Source organism: Martes martes (genome assembly GCF_963455335.1).
Source record: "Martes martes genome assembly, chromosome: 18".
In the NCBI taxonomy this organism is placed as follows: domain Eukaryota; kingdom Metazoa; phylum Chordata; class Mammalia; order Carnivora; family Mustelidae; genus Martes; species Martes martes.
The window spans coordinates 29,027,785-29,049,047 of record NC_137906.1 but is presented as its reverse complement, the minus strand read 5'-3'; the positions used below and the strand labels follow the sequence as shown (position 1 = coordinate 29,049,047).

Sequence of the window (21,263 nt, the reverse complement as noted above, 5' to 3'; positions counted from 1 at the left end):
TCAGGCTCTCTGCTCAGCAGGAAGCCTGCTTCCCCCTCCCTCTCTGCCTGTCTCTGTCTACTTGTGATCTCTGTCTGTCAAATAAATAAATTAAATATATATATTTAAAAAGGAAGGGTCCTAAAATTCTCAAAGTAGTTCTACAGTGTTTTACAAAACAAAACATGTTCTTCACATATGAACCAGCACATCATACTCCTTAGGATTTACACAAATGAGTTAAAAGCTTATGTCCATGCTGAAGCCTGCACTTGGGATGTTTAAAGCAGCTTTATCCGTAATTGTCAAACCTTGGGAGCAACCAAACAGCTATTCAGCAGGGAACGGACAATCTGTGGTACACTGAGGTGATGGAATATTCTTTGGTGCTGAAACAAACGAGCTCTCGAGCCATGAAAAGACGAGGGATCTTAGGTGCATATTACCAAGGGAAAGAAGCCAGTCTGAAGAGATCACATCCTGTAGGATTCCAACTATATGACATTCTGGGCAAGGCAAAATGAAGAGGACAGTTACAAGATCTGTGGTTGCCAGGGGTTGGGGGCTGGAGGGATGAACAGAGAGAACTCAGGGATTTTAGGGCAGTGAAAATACTGCATGGTACTAGAATGGTGGATAGCTGTCATCACACATTTGTTAAGATGCATAGAATGAACAGCACCCAAAATGAACGCTGATGTGAACTATGGACTGTGATAATGTGTCCGCACAGGTCCACCCATTGGAACAAATGTGACACTCCCTGCGGGGGTAGGGGGTGTGGGGGCAGGGGTGACATGAGTGAGGGGGGCGGATATGAGGTATGCAGAAACTATATATTACACTCAACTTTGCTGTGAACCTGAGCTTGCTCTCGAAAGTAAAGTCTATTTTGGGGGGATGCCCAGGTGGCTCAGTCAGTTAAGCGTCTGCCTTCAGATCAGATCATGATCCCAAGGTCCTGGATTGAGTCGGGAGTAGGGCTCCCTGCTCAGCAGGGAGTCTGCTTCTCCCTCTGCCTCTTCCTTGCTCGCTTTCTCTCTCTCTCTCAAAATCTTAAAAAAAAAAAAAAAAAAAAAAGTCTGTTTTTTTTAAAAAGGTAGTTTCACCTTTCATTAAAAAAAAGAAAGTGAACAAAGACCACACGATCCTTGCAGAATGGTTAACAAAAATCAAATACCAAGTGGCTGGGAAGCATTGTCTCAAATGCCTTTAAAGGCATATTCTCACAATGTTAATCCTTCATGTACACTTGGCTTTAGGTTAAAAGAACACATCAAGTCTTATATAATCATACAGGCATGTGAGTCATACAACTGCGTTCTTGCACATAATTATAAAGCTATCAGTTTACTCTGTGCAAACATATATGCTAAGCTAAATTTATCATCTTCAAACGCCACCTCTGCTCCTGCTGGGTTTTTGGACTGCCCAAGTTTTGTATTTCCACTTTTCCTAAACCTCTCTTCAGTCTTAATTCCCGTCCTATTTTTCTGTATATCCAAATCTTCTCCTAAAACTTCTATTTCTGGAGGAGAACTTCTCCCAACAACCCCATGAAAAGCACCAGCAATGATGTACTGATTCAGTTTATGAGGTAGGAGAATAGTCCAATGGGTACTTTATATTTGTCTTGTCTTTCCCTCAGTTTCCCCTCTCCCCTCAGTTGTTTTTTTCTTTAATGTCTCAGCCAGTGCACCTTTTTCAATGACTGGCTTATAAATGAATGGACACCGTTCAAAAATACTGAATATAAAAATTTGGGGGGCAGATTTTTCAACCGAAGGTCCTTTGTGGAAATCTCAAAAATCTGAGAGTTTTGAAAATAGGTCGTTTTCCTTTTTGCAAATATAAAAACATACTACTAAATATGCTTTTTTGAACACCTACATGGCCCCCCAGGTTACAATACCATTCCCCCCAGAGACTGACATCATGAGGCTCCTGGATGAAAAGTGTCGCAGGGTGATGTGGCTGGTGCGGGGCCCACACAGCAGGGCAAGTTCTCCTCCCTCCATCTCACTCTATCTCCCCCAACTACGAGGCCGCAGGAGATCCTGAAGGAAGGCCTGGGGAGCCACTCCCAACCTTCGTCCCAACCTGGTGCCCACTTCTTGATGAAAGAAGAGTCATAGGAACATCCTTTGCACAAAAGAGTTGCTTAATTGTTTTTTTATTATGTAATACATTGAAAGTATAAAAGTTGCCTAGGTTCAAACAAGTTACACAACAATGCATACACATGCACTATGAACTCCATGGGACAATTCTATTTAGTTTTATATTGTGATGATTTTCTATCAGTAACCAAAATTATAAACTCCAGCATTTTTTCTTAATCTAGTCCTGCATGATTTTAATTCCTGAGGTAAACTTAGTGTCCACTGCCAACATCCTTGGATGTAAACCAAGTCCTCTGAAAAGAATTCAGACATTTATATTCCCACATACAATACAACGGGATTCCTAATTGTTACCAGATACTACCGATTTGATTTGAAAAATGGAAATGAGCCCCAAGAGTATATCTCTTCTGTAATCCTAGCTCATCAACAGGGCCTCTCAGAATCCTCTCACTTGAGAAGTATGGCTTAAGGGGATTTCTTTAATAATTTTCTGCATTCAGATAAAAATTCTTGGTTCATCTGTAAGGACTGAACACTGACCAACACCAAAGAGAAACTCAAAACTTTGAATAGACAGCACCGAATCAACACCCTGAAGAGAAGCTACTTTTGCCATCTACAGCCCTTCGCCCTTGCCCTGTGGAAAACATTCAAGCTCAATGTCGTCGGTCTGTGGGCGCCTGTGCCGTTCTGTCGGATTATACTTTATGACTTCTGTCGATCAGGTGCTATTATCACAGCTGTCCTCAGTGACATCAGTCTGCAGCCTCCACGTTATAAAAATGTCTTCATAAATATCAAAATAGCATTTTAGACATAGCACAGGAAGAGCTCTTACCATTTTTCTAACCCAAGAATAAAAAACTGACACGCAGTGAGTCCAGGTAAGCAGGGACTGGCTCTTTCGGAGCTCATCTTGTGACTGCACAACTGAAGGCCGCGTGGAGGCTGAACAATGCCATCTTTTAAAAGGTGCTTTCCGGTATTTCTCCTAAAGCCTGTCTCTTCATGCTTATTCCACATTCTTTATATAATAAAATAAACTCTTTGTTTGACTTACAGCAAAATTAAAAGAATTATTTCCTCCCTCTACCTTTTAATTAAATCTTCCAGTAGAAGCCAAAATGGTCTAAGGAAAGAAAAAGCACATTGTTACCTGGTCTAAAAGTTCAGACTTGGATAGTAATTCAGATATTTAAACCAAATTATAAACGGTTATCTGAAAAATTGCTAATTGGAAACAAAAAACTGAACTTCATAGGAATTCATTTTATCTGGCTGTAATGTTTTTTAAAACATTTTTTTAAAACATAAATGGATTTTTCTACAAATCCACGTAATTCCACCCTGAAGGAAATTTAATGTAACCTTGTTAAAGAGCAGAACATATGGCTATAAAGACCTGAATTTCTTTTTTAAAGAATATATGGGGTACTAAAAATTTCTTTCAGTTCTCACCAATTTAAAAACCTTCAAAGTACCTTCTAAAAACAACGTATTTTCTTTCGAGTCAAATCTAGGAAGCTAGATGACGGAGTTAGCTTTTATTCACAAATGTAGTAAAACAGGAAGGGCTAAATGTTTTTGCAGAAAACTCAAATTTCTACAAAGGACAAATATTAGTGGTGTATTTTGGTAATGTTGGGAGAGTAAGTATGTTACTTGATACGCACAATTTTAAGACAAAAGATGCCCCGAATGGAAATGTCATCTCTTCACTGCTTGAGATACAAGAGGATTTTTGATGTTAGTACTAGTCCCCTTCTCCGTTCTTAGGTGGTCATCTGAAATGAACAGAAAACAGTGTCAATACTTACCCCAAGTCAAAGTAGGCAGCGTGCAGACGTAGCTACATGTATTTTCGGATGTTATGTTTTTACTATTGTATGAGTTCTTTAGGTGGCTTAGGACAATGAAATAAACTCACCACTTTAAAAGCATCATTAAAGAAATCAGAAACATTTAGTACTGAAGACTCACTATCAAGTGTCTTTAAGGGAATAGAGAGCAGTGCGGCGTAAAGCCACGTGTAAGGAGCAGTTACAAACTTCTCTTATGTGATATGTAAGGAACGGAATCTGAAAGGACAGGGTGTTCAATTAACATTTTGAGGGATGCCAAACTTCAACTAAAAAGAAAAAAACAAAGTACCAAAAAACCCACCTTCAAATAGCAGTGCCTCTCAGCAGCACCCTCTTGTGGCAAGAAAAAAACTAGCAGAGTTTACATTTTCCTACCCACATCAGAAAATATCCAAGAAATTGTAGAAATCTTCTGCAGCCAAAGACACAAGAATAGAGCTCCATGAGAGTTCAGAAGAGCCGAGAGCCCCTGTGACCACCCCCTGTGCTCTGGCAATCAAAGGTGTCCTAGTCACTTCTGCTCAATTTTTGTCATAGGGAGAAGGGGTAGAGGGCAGAAGTGCCCTGGATTTAACGAACCTGAAGAGACTCAACATCCAATGCAACAAAAATGCAAGGCAAAGACTAAATTCTAAAAAGCTGTGAAAAACTGAAAATATTCCCTAGATACTTTACATGGGAAAAACCCATTTTTATGATTTTGATGACAGGAGAAAAAGAATACAAATTTAGGCAGTTGTTAGAAACATGGATTTTAGCACCAAAAACACAACCTGGATGTTCTAATTCTAAAGACAACCTGATTCTACACCCAGGCTTGCTAGTCCCCAGCAGCTGATTATCCTCACAAAGACTGGAGACTGTAGGTCTGGATGACGGAGGACTGTCTCCCTCATTTTCAGGCAGCTTTGCTGGACAGAACAAAATTAACAATATCCTGAGGCCACAGACATTTCAGGTTTTCTAGAAAAGCATTACTAAGAAATATGTGATGCATGCACTTCACAGACGTGCAGTGAAGTTGCGATGCTAATGATTTTCTGTTAGAAGATTTCTGGTCTTTCACTTATATTAAGAACCTGCTCTGCCTCCAGTGTTCAAGCATGGACATCAGCAGCCCTAATGAACTGGTCACCATCCCAGAGGCAAGTGTGTCTACATAAACCCTGTTCCTGGGGCACCTGGGTGGCTCAGTGGGTTAAGCCTCTGCCTTTGACTCAGGTCATGATCCCAGGGTTCTGGGATCGAGCCCCACATCGGGCTCTCTGCTCAGCGGGGAGCCTGCTTCCCCCTCTCTCTCTCTGCCTGCCTCTCTGCCTACTTGTGATCTCCCCATCAAATAAATAAAAATCTTAAAAAAAAAAATAAAAAAAAAAACAACCCTGTTCCTTTCTCCCAGCTCTTTGGGAGCTGTGACACGAGAACCCTCGTGTTGGCCTGCTTTTAGATTTGTGTTCACACACGGACAATTTCATCTTAGTGTGTTCTACCTCAGATGAGCTTCTGTAGAGATCAGGTATTGTAATCTAAGTAATAATATTTTAAAATTTTCATAACCTTCCCATGTTGTCAAATAAAACATGTTTCTAACAAACAGTAAGCTAGAATTGAAAAAGTAGACGCTGAAAGTAAATGCTGACATGTGTTACTGGGACAAAATGCCATTCGTGGCTGCTAATTCTTCACAAATCACTGCACAAAGAGTTCACTTTTATCAAGAAAATTTCTGATGGTCAAGAAAAATAATTTGCAAGATCCCCGTTCTTCTATTAGTTCAGCCGTCCTCATCTCCGAGCCTGCCACAGAGCTTTCCACAGAACACGAGCCCCAAGCTCAACTGACTTGGACCTCTCTGAGGGCTCTGAGGGCCCCAAAGCAGCTAGTGCGCCTCTCTCCTCCCCCCACGCTCTCCAGCCCATCTCCGTGGTGTAAAGCTACCACCAGCTATTCTGTGACCCACGTCTCAAAAGAACAGAACTGGGTTAAGAAATACTCCATGACTTGTAGCTTTCTTATTAATAATCATTTGTCATCACTGAGATGGATTATAACAAGCTTACAAGCCACGCAATGACACGGATGCAGCTAGAGTATCATGCCAAGCGAAGTCAGTCAGAGAAAGACAAACACCAATGATGTCACTCATATGTGGAATTTAAGAAACAAAACAAATGAGCAAAGGAAGAAAAAAGACAACCCAAAAAGACACTCTTGGGGCGCCTGGGTGACTCTGTGGGTTGAGCCTCTGCCTTCGGCTCGGGTCGTGATCTTGGGGTCCTGGGATCGAGCCCTGCATCAGGCTCTCTGCTCGGTGGGTAGCCTGCCTCCCCCTCTCTCTCTGCCTGCCTCTCTGCCTGCTTGTGATCTCTGTCTGTCAAATAAATTTTAAAAATCTTAAAAAAAAAAAAGACACTCAACTCTAGAGAATACACTGATTGTTCCCACGCAACAGGGATTAAGGAAGACACTTGCGGTGATGAGCACTGGGGTGTTATACAGAGCGTGGAATTACTATATTGTACACCTGAAAATAAATCAGTAAGGGATGATCAGCAATACTATACAATACTACATAAAGTTAAGATCTACACATACTGACAAGACAAGGGAAAACAAACCCAATCTCAGGGTAACATGTCAAGTAGCGGTACATACAAATTTACATGCACAGAAATGACTCAGGAAGGAGACCCCCGCCCCCAAGCTGCTAATAGGGACCTTCCACAGAAGGGAGGGAGATCAGGGAATTAGGGAGAGACAAAAGGGAAGAGATTCAAGGGAATTTTCTGTTGATTACTTGAACGCTTACAGATTCACTCGTCTGCTTGTGCGTTTTGTTTCGCTTTTTAAGTACTTGTCAAATAGTAGGCACTAATGACAGTTCCTTACCAAGCCCTGCAAAGGGAACTAGGAAAACTTCTTTACATTCTTTAAGTGGAGAAGTGTACAGGAATGGCACTCAGAGGTCCTGATCCTGTGAGAACGGATCAGACACGCGCTTTACAGGACTCACTTAATCTCTCAGTCCTGGTTTTCTCAACTGTAAAGTAAGGAGGTGGGGTGATTTCTTTTTCAATGGTCCATCAGCTCAGCAGTCTAAGATACATAGATGAGTAACTCCTAGTGACATCAGAAATAACCCACAAAAGAGGTCACCTTGCTTCACAAACACTTTGTATTCAGATCCTAGGAGACGCAGCAAATATTTAATGGAATTAATACTGCTCACAGCTGCTTATGATAAACTATGAAGGATAACTAGTATTTTAGATGTTTCTTAGAAGGTTATTTCAACATTCAAGATTTTTTTTTTTTAAAAGATTTATTTATTTATTTATTTGGCAGAGAGAGAGATCACAAGTAGGCAGAGAGGCAGGCAGAGAAAGAGGGGAAGCAGGCTCCTGGCTGAGCAGACAGCCCGATGTGGGGCTCGATCCCAGGACCCTGAGATCATGACCCGAACCAAAGGCAGAGGCTTAACCCACTAAGCCACCCAGGCGCCCCAAGATTTTTTTTTTTTAATATTTTATTTATTTGACAGACAGAGATCACAAGCAGGCAGAGAGGCAGGCAGAGAGAGGGGAGGGAGCAGGCCCCCCGCCGAGCGGAGAGCCCGATGTGGGGCTCGATCCCAGGACCCTGGGATCACAACCCGAGCTGAAGGCAGAGGCTTTAACCCACTGAGCCACCCAGGTGCCCCTCAACATTCAAGATTTTGATCTGTTCTCCTCATCTGCTGCTTGAGGCCCACCTCCGACTGTCCTTAGAAAGAGACCAACTCTACCGAGGTTGGAAAGAAAGAGCTATAAACCATTCAGTTCAGATGATCAAAGTGAGATCCTATTGTTGATGTGGTAACAACTGAAAGCACATTTAAAGAGTAAACATTGTGAAAGAAATAGGGGCTGTTCGAGTATGTTATCTGTAGGTACTACCAGTCTTCCACCAACAGTATCCTAAAAATACAAAGGATATAGACACTTGTGACGTCCCTATCTGTATTCAGCAATCTTGCCTTTCTTCAGTCTTGGAGGGGGGGGAAAAGTGATGATTTGATAAAAATCTATTTCCTGAGTATGCCAATGATCTAAGTTGTTCCAAAGAATACAAATCTATGTGAAAAAAATCAGGTTTTTCCATGCTTTGGCACAAAAACAATATCTAAAAATTTTGTCCAGTCATTCTCCCAACCCCTCAAGATTCGTTTTCCAAACACCATTTTGCTTTTTGGAGGATCAGTAACACAGACTTCAACCATATTAGATGTAAGTAGAATTAAACTATGTCTCAAAATCTCAGGAAAAACTATTTGTGAGAGGAAAAAAATATTTTTTAAAGGTTTTATTTATTTATTTGACAGAGAGAGCACACAAGGAGGCAGAGCAGCAGGCAGAGGGAGAGAAGCAGGGTCCCCACTGAGCAGAGCCCCACAGAGGGCTTGATCCCAGGACCCCGAGATCATAACCAGAGCCAAAGTTAGACGCTTAACTGACTGAGCCACCCAGGCGCCCCAAGAGAAAAATATTAAGAAGAAAAAAACACTTGGGGCACCTGGCTGGCTGTCAGTGGAGGATGGAACTTTTAATCTAGGGATTTTGAGTTTGAACCCCATATTGGGTATGGACATGACTTAAAAATAAAATGTTTTTTAAAAATTAAAAAAACAAAAAAGAAAAAAATACTTGCTAACAGCTAAATGATGAATCCCAGGAAATTCATACCCTTGTGCTTTCTTCTGCTAGGTTGTTCGCCAAGATTTGGGTTTGGAGGCTGAAGTGAAGACCCTCTCAGAAATGGATTTTGGAGGTCATCCTTAGTTCTATCCAAGAAATGAGCTAAAATTCCATATAAAAGAGGTCTGTAGCAGGAAGAAAACCAAAATCAATTAAAATTGCAGATTTAAGAAAAGCTTAAAATCTCTCTTAAGGCAGCCTCTGCCACCAAAAGGGCCAGGCAATTCTCCAGACTTGAAACAAGACGCACAGTTACTATCCAAATTGCAAACTATTCATGCTTTTTAAAATTTAAGAGTACATTTAACTCGAAAAACAACTTAAAAACCCAGAGAACCATGTTAACAACTCAAACATCACCTAAACTGAAATACAACATCGATCCATCAATACAGAGGAATTCTGCCTTCCAAGTCCGGCATGAGATCTCCCAGTGCCTAGCACTGTCTGATATACAACAAGGAGTCAGTGAACACTTACTGGGTGAATAAATCCTTGCCTAAAGAAGGTCGGATGTCCCAAAAACCAGACCGCCTGGGTTCAAATCCTGGCTTCACCACTTGACCTCAACAAGATTTTTAATGTCCCTGCCCTGATACGTATTTCTTCCCCTACAAATGAAGATAAGTGTACTCCTCACCAACTAGGGTTGCTGTGGAATAAATAAGTTAATAAATACCAACTTTTTAGAACTGTGCCTGGCATATATTAAATGGTATATAAATGTTAGCTATTCAGGAGTTAAGTAAGAACTAATATTTAAAAAGCTATTTTTAGGGGCGCCTGGGTGGCTCAGTTGGTTAAGCAGCTGCCTTCGGCTCAGGTCATGATCCCAGCGTCCTGGGATCGAGTCCCACATCGGGCTCCTTGATCAGCAGGGAGCCTGCTTCTCCCTCTGCCTCTGCTTGCCACTCTGTCTGCCTGTGCTCGCTCTCTCGCTCTCTCTCTCTCTCTCTCCCCCTGACAAATAAATAAATAAAAAATCTTTAAAAAAAAAAAAAAAAGAAGCTATTTTTAGGGAGGGAGGGCAGCTTTTTAAAAAAAAAGCTGTTTTTACAGTTTACGAAACAGTCTAACCTTTCTCCATGTTATCCTTGTCTTGTGATCATCCCACCACAGCTCAGGGAAGATATGCTAGAGATTCCTCCGTAAGTAAACAAACTTTCCACTTGAACTCCAAGTCCCATATTCTTTTCATGACAATATTCTGCCTAGTGATCTCTATTAGTACCCCAGCACAAAGGGGAGCTACTTGCTAACAATGAGGAGAGGTGCAACAGAAATGTTTTCATTTCTAATCTCATCATTGAAAATACAATTTCACTAATTTTTTTTTTGAGCTATCTATTTATTAGCTGATGTGATAGTTTAAAGTATGACATTCCTTTCTCTTCAAAAGGTGGAGCCTAACTGCCCTCCCCTGGAGTGCGGGCTCAAGACACTTCTATGAACCAAATAAGGTATTAAGTGACAGCACTGTGCAACTTCCAAGACTAGGTCATAAAGCACTGTATACCGTGGCTGCCTCCGTGCCTTCTCTCTGGGCCACTCTGTGGGAAGTCAGCTGCCACGTCACGAGGACACTCGAGCTGTCCCAGGGAAAGGTACACAGGGAAGGAATGGGGGCCTCCTGCAAGCAGCCAAGTGAGCGAGCCACACGGGAGGGGATCCTGCAGCCCCAGCCTGGCCTTCAGATGAAGACCTCCCTGGCTACATAGTAACTGGGATCTCCTGAGAAACAGAGTCCCAGAACCGCCCACAGATTCCTGACCAACCACAGACAATAAATGATTGTTGTCTCAAGCCACCAAATTCTGGGGCACTGGGTTATGCAGCAATAACTAACTGCTTGCATGCCAACTTCTTCAGACCAGGAGGAAAGCAGGAAAGGAAGTTTCTCTATTTAAGATGCCTCAACTCTTAGGAAAGGAATATATCTTATATTGTACCTCTTATATCCAGGAATATAATCTCCATCTTCTGTTTAATTTTAAAACCCACGTTTCCGAAAGAGCTGACTGTTTTAAGAAGATTTTTAAGTTTAAACAATTTTGTTCTTAAATTAACATCAATGAAGTTTTAAGATTTAAAATTTTAAGACAGATTTTTTAAATGTTATCAGAAAAGATGTAGCTAGCATATTTAATCCACAAATTCATGGATATTAAGGTTTTTCTAAATAAAAGTTTAAAAAAAGAATTTTTTTTCTTAAGGATTTTATTTATTTATTTGTCAGAGAGAGAGCGAGCAAGCACAGGCAGACAGACTGGCAGGCAGAGGCAGAGGGAGAAGCAGGCTCCCCGCTGAGCAAGGAGCCCCATGTGGGACTCGATCCCAGGACGCTGGGATCATGACCCGAGCCAAAGGCAGCCACTCAACCAACTGAGCCACCCAGGCATCCCAGAATTTTTTTTTTTTTTTTAAGTTCAGCCTTACCATACCTTATTTGCAATGGTAAAACACAAAAACTCTGAAAACCAGTTTTCGTCATAAGTTTGGCACAAAGTCATTTGGTGGCATGACTTGACCTAACTAAGGCTATTCCAGACTTTACCCTACTTTGTGTGAAAATTCTTAAGTTTTCCTGAAAAATATCAGCGTATTTATGGAGAGCTGCTTTATGTTCACACCGGCACATAAATCTAGTATTTGTTTTACTTGTTATATTACTTTTTCCCCCGGCTTTACTGAGGTATAATTGAGAAATAAAACTGTATGGTATTTAAAGGGTACAGCATGATGATTTGATACACACACACACACACACACACACACACACACAGAAGGAATTCCCCTTATCAAGTTAAGTAACACACCCATCACCTCACCCATTTACTTTGTGTGTAACACTTTCATAGGTGAGAAAACTCTCTTAGCAAATTTCAAATATACAATCTGTATTACTTTTTTTAAAATCTGAAAACTTTACAATGGAGATGTTTGTTTTGTGTTTTTTATGGATGTGGAGCCCAACAGGGGCCTTGAACTCAAGACCTGAGCTCACACTGAGAGTCAGAGGCTTAACCGCCGAACCCGCCCAGGCAGCCCTACAATGAAAATGTTTTAAACAAAGCAGTAACTGCCTTTTAGAAAGCCAACTGTTGGCAATATGAAGGTAAGTTGGGAAAGAAAGCGACTAGAGACAGAGAAAGCAGACAGATGGCTTCTGAACAGTGTCAAGGCAGAAGTGACGGAACCGCAGAGTGACTGACTGATAGAGAGAGGGGAAGTAGCCAGAAAAGCACATGGACTCTGAGTTTAACACCTGAATGGCTATATGAGGAACCTACAAGGGGGTTTAAGGTGAAAATAAGGGGTGCCTGCGTGGCTCAGTGGGTTAAAGCCTCTGCCTTCAGCTCAGGTCATGATCTCAGGGTCCTGGGATCAAGCCCCGCATCAGGTTCTCTGCTCAGTGGGGAGCCTGCTTCCCCCTCTTTCTCTGCCTGCCTGTCTGCCTAATTGTGATCTCTGTCTGTCAAATGAATAAATAAAATCTTAAAAAAAAGAAAAGAAAAGAAAAGAAAGAAGGTGAAAATAACACATTTAATTTTTGGACACACTGTGTTTAAAGCAGAGTCACGAACATGGAGGCACCATTAAAGACTCAAGCATACTTAGGAAAGTGGGCAAGGAGACAGGAAGAAAAATTTTGTTAAGGACAAAACTTGGAGAGTGCTCACGTTTTAAAGGAACCCTAAAGGAACAATGAAGAAACTGAGAACACTGTTACGGATAGAAAAACCTAGACAGTAAAGGTTCATAAAAGACAAATGACAAAAAGTGTTTTAAGGGAGAAGAGTCACTATTACAAAATGCTACAGAAACTCAAGTAAAACTGAGCTTCTCAGATTGAAAATACAGATATACACACACTCTTGATGCCAGGGACTTGGGACAAAATACAGGATAAAAGCGGCATATGATACTGGAACATTAATTGTACAAAGATTTGTGGGAGAGTTCAATTTAAGTGGTACGTCATTTATAACATTTTTATGGTAAAACAGACAATTATACCATGAAGCAGAAACAACAACAACAACAAAAATCAAGAAATTTTTAGAAAGGAAACATAAGACTTCAAAGAAATTTTTGCCTGGGGGTGAGGGAGGGGCTGCTGCTTTGAGCCTCCTGGGTGCAATTTTTTTTGGCCATTCAGGGATCCTCTGGAAAAAGTTTAAGCAACTTTGAGGTAGGAACAGAATTAAGAAACTACTACAAAGTGGTCACCCTTCTTTTCAAGAGCATAGTCTCAGCATAAATGGTGAAGGAAGAATTTAATATGCAGAGAAGGCAAAGAGGGGAGAGTAACAAAATGAAAGCAGGTGGTTGGTTTTCACGAAGTTCAGTGGTAAAAACGAGTTGAACGGTATTTTGGGGGATCTGAGTACATTCCTATGCTGAAGCGAAGGAAACAATGAGGAGGAAGAGTTTATCGTGAGGAAGAAAACAACTGAGAGAACAAACCCTCAGAAGAAAAAAAGGGACGCATCAAGAAGCCAAGAAGAATGACCCTTAGTGAGACAGATGCTCAGTCCCCTGAAACCGCAGGAATTTTAGTTCCAGAGAACAGAGGCCTTATCCTGTTTATTGCTACACACCTTGGATTTGGTACAGTGTTAGACACACACTCGAACCAAATAAATACCTGCTCAATTAAAATGAAACAAAACCACTACTATGTGATTATAACTCCCAATACAACACTATCTAAAAACTTATTTTTAAGTTTTTATCTTTAAAAACTTTATTAAAAAAAAACTTCTTACATTGTATTATCCTTTGGTTCTTCAAATGCATTTAGTTCCCGGATGAGAAACTGTCTGTCCAATGGAACTACAGGTTGACCAGATTCTAGAGGAAAAATCGTGAGTCTTTATTCATTTAAAAAACACATATGATTTTGGTAAGAACTACTTACCAGTTACACAGACTTTTCCAATTTTGGAACAGCGATGATGGCACATACTAAGGTAGAGCCAACTGTATATGTATAACTTGACAGAGTTTAACATAAATTCGTTTTTTAAATCTCCCAATTTTTGGTTAGGAACATATGTGTCTGCACACCAGATTTCAGAGTCTTTTTTTGAAGCCTACAAATTAAACACAGAAGAGTAACAATATCCACTTGGTGGTAATAATTCTAAAAGTAAAATTACCCAGATATGAAGTGCTGGCAAGGATACAGGGCAACTGGATACGCTTATACTTTGCTTTGCTGGTAGGAGAGCAAAATGGTACAACCACTTTGGAAAAGAGCTGAGCCATTTCTTAGAAAGGTGAGCATGTACTTCATAACCCGCAATCCCACTCTTAGCTCTTTACCCAAGAAAGCTTACCTGCGCACAAAAACTTGTGGTGAGTATGAATGGCCACTTGACTAGTAACTGCCAAAAAACTACACACAACTGGCCATCAACTGATAATAGAGAAATCAGCACAGACACATAAAGGAATGCTATTCACGGGGAAAAACCCAACACAGCTGAATCTGAAATGCATTATGCTAAGCGAAAGGAAGTGCACTCAAAGGGCTACATCCTGAATGGGCTCATTTATATGACATTCTGGAAAAGGCAAATGATAGGTACAGAAAAAAAACAGATCAGTGGTTGCTAGGGGTTGGGGTAGGTGAAGAAGCTGACTACAACAGGGCACAGAGAATGTTCTGAGGTGATAAAAATATTCTCTATAGTGATTGTGTGGTGGTAGTTACACAACTATACGTATTTGGTAAAATCCAAAGAACTGCATACCAAAAAAGGTTTTTGTCTTGTTGGGTTTTTGTTTTGTTTTGAAGATTTTATTTATTTGACAGAGAGAGACACAGTGAGAGAAGGAACACAAGCCAGGAGAAGCAGCCTTCCCGCCGACGAGCAGGGAGCCTGATGCGGGGCGTGATCCCAGGACCCTGGGACCGTGACCTGAACCAAAGGCAGATGCTTAACGGCTGAGCCACCCAGGTGCCCCTGTATTGTTAATTACACCTCAGTTATTTTTTTTAAAAAACCCAAGACACTTAACATGAAACTTGACAAATGTGACTACATTTCATTCTAGGGAAGCCCAGGTCCAAGACCTAATTCATTATATTTTCATAATTTTTTTCGTTTCTGAGTGTTAATAGTATTATACAGCCATCTGTAACAAACTGAGGAAAGTGGAGGCTGATACTGATGATCCTTAAACCACTAAAACTTACCAGTCTTCATTCAGTTAAGATATGTGTTTAACATTAAATAAAAGATATAGAATGTTAATTAAAAAATCTATTAAGCGGAAAAGGTCCAACATCACAAAGAATTCATTCTCTCTTCCAAAATCTACTTCATGGTCTCTTTTTTTCCCCCCTTTGGATGAGGAATGAAATTGTCTTAAAGTACAAATGAAACCTTAAACTGGGACACCTGGGTGGCTCAGTCGGTTAAGCCGCTGCCTTCAGCTCGGGTCATGATCCTGGGGTCCTGGGATGGAGTCCCGCATCAGGCACCTTGCTCGGCAGGGAGCCTTGCTTCTCTCTCTGCCTCTGCCTGCCACTCTGCCTGCTTGTGCGCACTCTCTCTCTCTCTCTCTCTGACAAATAAATAAATAAACTCTTTAAAATTAAAAAAAAAAGAAAAGAAAAGAAAAGCAACCTTAAATAAAGCAATCCTTCCAATCCCATTTCTCTCCCCCAGCCCAGAGGAAAGTCTATCTTGATTAATGTGCATTCCTTATCAAGAAAGTTATTTACTTTCTCTTCAGAAATAAAATATAAGAGATAAATGTCTCTTTAACTGCCCACCTCCCCCCCCAACACCATTTCTCTCCCTCCTAACATTACAGTGAGTTTGGAGTTTATCTTCCCAATGCTTTTCAAGCAGGATCCAGGCTAAAGGCAGAGCCCAACGCAGGGCTCAAACCCATGGCCCTAAGATTAAGACCTGACAAGAGATCAAGAGTCACATGCTTAACTGACTGAGCCTCTGAAACTGTATTTTTAAAGCATCTACACAGAAAAAACCTGGCAGCAAACAAAAACAACTTTTTATCCTTAGTATCAGAAAATACAGATGATTTTTCCAAGTACACACCTAGTTTAAGTGTTTAGGTATTTATTTTCCCCTACAATACAATAAGCCCCATGAGAACATATTCAAGCTATGGAAGGAGACCAGGAGATTTTTATGTTCCAGTCACCTGGATGACTCTGTGTGGTAACAGAATTAGATTTTTCAGCCTCAATATTTTCTGAGAAGTGAGGGAAGGGAAAAAGCAGACTTTGTTTCAGGCAAGTAATAATAATAACCTCTTACCTGATATGAGGACAGATGCTGTGTACTTATACTTGTTGAATTCCAGATACTCCCGAATTAGTTCATTAATTAGAAGGTTTTCATGAGACAATGACGGTCGGGGTTCACTTTCGTCATCTAGGGCATTGAAAACTTCAGCTCGGATCCTTGCTTTTAAATGCCCTAATACCCCCCTTTTCTCCAACGTGTCCTTTAAAACTGTTAAACATAAAACATTAATGCTTCAATTAGATTAAATTTGGTCACCCTCAGGTATACTTTGAAGAAATATGTTTAAAAGGTAAATGGCCGGGGGTGCCTGTGTGGCTCAGTGGGTTAAAGCCTCTGCCTTCCGCTCAGGTCATGATCTCAGGGTCCTGGGATCAAGCCCCGCATCGGGCTCTCTGTTCGGCGGGGAGCCTGTTTCCCCCTCTCTCTCTGCCTGCCTCTCTGCCTGCTTGTGATCTCTGTCTGTCAAATAAATAAATAAAATCTTAAAAAAAAAAAAGAAGAAATACGTTTAAAAGGTAAATGGCCGGGGGTGCCTGTGTGGCTCAGTGGGTTAAAGCCTCTGCCTTCCGCTCAGGTCATGATCTCAGGACCCTGGGATCGAGCTCTCTGCTCAGCAAGGAGCCTGCCTCCCCCCTCTCTCTGCCTGCTGTGATCTCTGTCTGTCAAATAAATAAATAAATAAATAAATAAATAAATAAATAAATAAATAAATAAGGTAAATGGCCTAATAGCCATTGCTTTGATCTAAACAATGAGCTGAATGCAAGGTATCTGATTAGCATCATGTTTGTGATAAAAAATAAAGTTCTCAAGTTGCAATGACTTGCTATTTTAATATATTTAAGCAAATTCAAGTTTATCTTTCCAGCATCATCACTGTGGGAAGCTATAGCCTGGTAGGCATCTTCAGTAAGGGAGGAAAAGGGAGCACAGAATTACACTTGGCTTACTGGGGCCTGAAATTTACCCTGTCTCCTATATTTTCAACAGCGTTTATCACTGCAGACAGGTCTGTGTCACTAAAACCCTCCGGTCTAGAAAGATGATTAAAGACAACAAGTATATCCCATAAAAGGAAGGAATTTGTTGTCTTTTAATAAAACCTCTGATACCGAAAACCCTTGGGGAATGGCCCATTCTGAACAAAAAGGTGTTTCTTTGGGTTTTGTTTATTTTTTAAAGACACTTATGAGTTAACTTTCTAAAAAAACAAAAACAAAAACAAAAAACCAGTAGCATTTTGAAACTGTAAGCCTAGATAGAAATCTAACACGTGGTTCTATCACTGCCATCTTGAAGAATCAGGGATATATACGCTGAATGTAATCTAACTTCCTCTTGATGAGCAAAGGTCATATTACAGATCAGTTGTGACAATGAGATTTAACCATAAATACTAGTATGGACAGTGAGGGGCATAGAGCTGAACTGGCATCATTCCATGCAGTGGTATGGAACCTCCTTTTTTCACATTGTCCCTAATGGCTAAATAACTAACCCAATCAACACATCTCACCCACAGTGCCTAGAACATAGTAAGAGCTCCATAAATGCTACCTGGGAGCATTAGAGGATAGTGCTATATACTACTGATGTAATAAACATAGTTTAATATTGTACTGCACCCTGCCAAAGGCACCAAATAAGTACACCAAAATAAAAAATTCATACACGGAGCCCAAGGAGCTTACCCAAGTAGGCATAAACATAAAATCCCTTTAAGCTGTACAATACAACAAAAACCTGGGTGATAGGATTACAGAGGTAAGACTAAACTTTTAACCTTTCTTGCATCTTGTTTTTAAATCATCACCCCAACCTTTTTGACAGGTGTGCGAGTACAGTTACCAATCAGACTTTGTAACAGGTCCATAAAAAGAAGGTTCAGCCTTATCATATTCTTGGGATAATAACCAAACCCTGGTTCTCTAACTCCATCTTTGGAAGTTAAATGGTTCGCTGGCCGGGATCCTGTCCCAATTACTCTGAATCTGCACATAGCACAGCCTCAAACTCCGCAGAGAAATGACAATTAATGAAGCTGGAGTTAGGAAGCCTATCCTGTCTCATCACCAGCTCATGCCTCAGCTCCCCTCTCCAACATAATGAGTTCTACCTCTCAGAGGCAAAACCAAGTGAGGTGGAAAATGTGAAATGTTTTAATAAGGTAAGAGCCCAGGGATATCTGGGCAGCTCAGTCGGTTAAGGACCGACTCCTGATTTTGGCTCACAACACGATCTCAGGGTGATGAGATCAAGCAAGCACTAGGCTCCAGAGTGCCCATGGAGCCTACTCAAGATTGTCTTTCTCCCTCCACCCCTCCCCAATTCCCCCTAAGGGGGCTGGGGAGTAAAAGGCCATACAATGTAGTAAGATAATTGAGTGGGATATACATTTTCACTGAGTTTTGCTGAACACAAACCATATTCAGAAATGGGGAATGCAGAACAAAACAAAACAAAGGGATACACCTGCGTAGGACATTCTCTCTTTTTTTTTTTTTTTGACAGAGAGACACATGGAGAGAAGGAATGAGGGAGTGGAAGAGGGAGAAGCAGGCTTCCCATGGAGCAGGGAGCCGATGATCCCAGGACCCTGGATCAGGACGTGAGCTGAAAGCAGACACCCAACGATTGAACCACCCAGACACCCCTACGTAGGACCTTCTTCTTTTTTTTTTTTTAATTAATTTATTTATTTGACAGAGAGAGAGACGGCGAGAGGAAACACAAGCAGGGGAAGTAGAGAGGGAGAAGGCTTACCACCAAGCAGGGACCCCGATGTGGAGCTCAATCCCAGGACCCTGGGATCATAACCTGAGCTGAAGGCAGTTGCTCAACAACTGAGCCACCCAAGCGCCCCTATGTAGAACATTCTTCATGCCCAGCTACATTTTCTTTTCAGGTTCCATACTATTTTGCCCTTTCCTTTGATTATGCTTAAAATTCTGTACCGTAACAACTTCTTTAGAAAAGAAGTTCTTAACCTGGCCTCATATCCCGAAGTATCTTTAAATCCTCTGAAGCTGATGCAGTATTACATGTGTTATGTAGTTCATGCAGGCACCGTGCTCAAATTCACCTGAAAAATCTGTTCTTGTGGATAAAGGAATGCTTTTTTTTCTGACTGTTCATCAGCCCAGTGTCCCACGTACACATTTGTAGCAATGCTTACTGAATCCTATTCTCAAAGAGATCCAGCCCCTCTCTGCCAGATCTTTAACAATTCCTGGTTTGGAGCGCAAGGTCCCCGAACACGGGAACTGGTTTTATTACAAAGGCAGCAGCATCACCCAGTGAGTGAGACCTGGAGTTAGGTGTAGCCTTAGCAGGTTCTCACGCACTCCTCCTTCTAGCTAAATTACTTTGGGTGAGCTGTGTCACCTCTATGCACCTCAATTTCCCCATCTATGAAACCGGCATAAGGTTGTCCCTAGACTAGTAGGTGGCACAGGGCTGGGCCGTGTCTGACATTAAAGGCTAAGCCACTTATAACTATAATTACTATTACTTGCTTGGATATCTGCGTCAAAACCACCGGTGCACAAACCCGTTACCCGTATGATGATGACTCGCACCTTTGTGGAATTTGGTGAAAAACAGAGGAGAAAGGCCAAGCCAGGAAACTTTCTACCTCCCGATTTTCCCAATGAAGATCGGGTCCACAGGTTGTTGTAAGGATTCCGTGAGACAAGTAAGCAAATGGCTTAGGAGTTGCATCTAACCCCAATAATGGATATGGGTATTGTTACCCTCAGTCCCAAATGAAAGCTGAGGCCCAAAGCCTCGGCTCGAGCGGGGTCCGACAAATGCGCCAGAGGCCCAACGTGCAGGCCTACAGATCTCTCGGGAACCTAAGGGTCCTGCCGCTCCTCTTCCAGCTCAAAGCTGGTTCCAAAACTGAACGGCCTCTGTGCGACCGCTTCCCTCACCCAGGGCCCGGTCGCAGCGGTGGCCACACCAGCCAGACTCTCTGCGAGTCCTGACGCCGCAGAACGACCCCAAAGAGGCTGACTCTGTGTTCCGCTCGTTCTATCCTTTTCACAGGCGTAAGGCCAGACGCCTCTTACTCGGCCAACTTTCCACTGGCACTCACCGGCCTTCAGCTCGGCGACAGTCGCCATCTTTCAACCGCCGTCAGGGTCGCGCCTCGGCTGTGCGCACGCGCAGCTCCGCCCCGCTATGCGGCGTGACCTATAGCCAATAGGCGTGCCGCTTTTGCAGCTCTCGGTCCCGCCCCGTTCAGTTTTCGCTCTCCCGGGTTGGGTGGGTGGTGACTGTCCCGAGAGACTTTACCAATCAGCGAGCTCTGTAGGTGCTCAGGGAGGAGGAGGGAGGAACCGGGATTGAGGCAGGTTAGAACGCCCTTCAGTGCGTGCTGTAGGCACTTGAGTGCGTAAAGTTGTTAATCCTTCCTGCCCAGTGCTCGCTCTGCAGCCTCAGGAACTAATTGTCAATGGTTACCGTGTATTAAGCCTGTGGTTCTCAAACTTGAGCTGTCTCAGTATCACCTGGAAGACTTGCTAAGACAGATCGCGGGCCGCCACCGCTGGGGTTTCTGATTTAGTCAATCCAGGGTGAGATCCCAGAACTGCTTTTCTTTTAAAGATTTTATTTATTTATTTGTCAGAGAGAGAGAGCGAGCGAGCTAGCGCACAAGCAGGCAGAGTGGCAGGCAGAGGCAGAGAGAGAAGCAGGCTCCCTGCCAAGCAAGGAGCTCGAGGCGGGACTCGATCCCAGCATTCTGGGATCATGACCTGAGCTGAAAGCAGGGGCTTAACCCACTGAGCCACCCAGGCGTCCCTTCAGAGCTGCTTTTCTAACAAGTTCTCCAGGGATGCTGGTGCTGCTGGTCTGGGGGTCACACCTTGAGAACCACTGTATTAGGGACTTACTCGGATCCCGACGCTGTGCTGATTAGCTTTACCCACGCTGGCTCATTGATTTCTCTGTTACGACTCCCGTTCATAGAAGAGGAAACTGAGTCTTTGATGACTGATGAGGCTTAACAGAGATCACTAGCAAAGGGTGCAGGTGACATTTGAATCCAGGCCTCTTGCTCTTTCAAAGCCTGTTCTCTTCCGCTGGCCCTTAATGACGCGTAGAGCACCTGGGGGTCCAAAAGTTACTTGTGAGTTATTGAGGAACAAATAATCTCTACCAGCCCAAGGGAATGAAGAAGAAAATGGGAATAATCTACCCAAAGCGCAGTGTGGGGTTCTGTGATTCCTTCCACTGCCAGGAAGACCAATACCTGTGACCTAGATCCTAGAA

The 21,263-nt window shown here is 42.2% G+C and overlaps 1 protein-coding gene across 5 annotated transcripts; it reads right to left on the bottom strand.

Moving 5' to 3' along the window:
• Positions 1-2,125: 2,125 nt before the first annotated feature.
• CEP20 (centrosomal protein 20) lies at positions 2,126-20,155 on the bottom strand. 5 transcript variants are annotated; one of them, XM_080830611.1, is made up of 6 exons: positions 20,086-20,155; positions 15,999-16,196; positions 13,470-13,554; positions 8,689-8,825; positions 3,779-3,889; positions 2,126-3,234 (listed from the first exon to the last, which is right to left on the bottom strand). In XM_080830611.1, exons 1-5 carry the CDS (start codon positions 20,111-20,113, stop codon positions 3,813-3,815), a joined length of 525 nt encoding a protein of 174 aa, XP_080686737.1. In that variant the 5' UTR covers positions 20,114-20,155; the 3' UTR covers positions 2,126-3,234; positions 3,779-3,812. The 5 variants fall into 5 exon arrangements, with proteins under 5 accessions (XP_080686737.1, XP_080686736.1, XP_080686740.1 ...); XM_080830610.1 differs by having other exon boundaries at positions 2,126-3,889; XM_080830613.1 differs by lacking the exon at positions 2,126-3,234 and having other exon boundaries at positions 3,845-3,889; positions 8,658-8,825.
• Between the last annotated feature and the right edge of the window lie 1,108 nt (positions 20,156-21,263).

Bases quoted from the DNA above. Each gene is read 5' to 3' on its own strand.
- CEP20 (XM_080830610.1), bottom strand. From the start codon at position 20,113: ATGGCGACTGTCGCCGAGCTGAAGGCCG. The intron at 16,197-20,085 runs GTGAGTGCCAGT...TATGTTTAACAG, and splicing joins TGTCGCCGAGCTGAAGGCCG to TTTTAAAGGACACGTTGGAG. The intron at 8,826-13,469 runs GTAAGAAGTTTT...TTCCTGCTACAG, and splicing joins GAACCAAAGGATAATACAAT to ACCTCTTTTATATGGAATTT.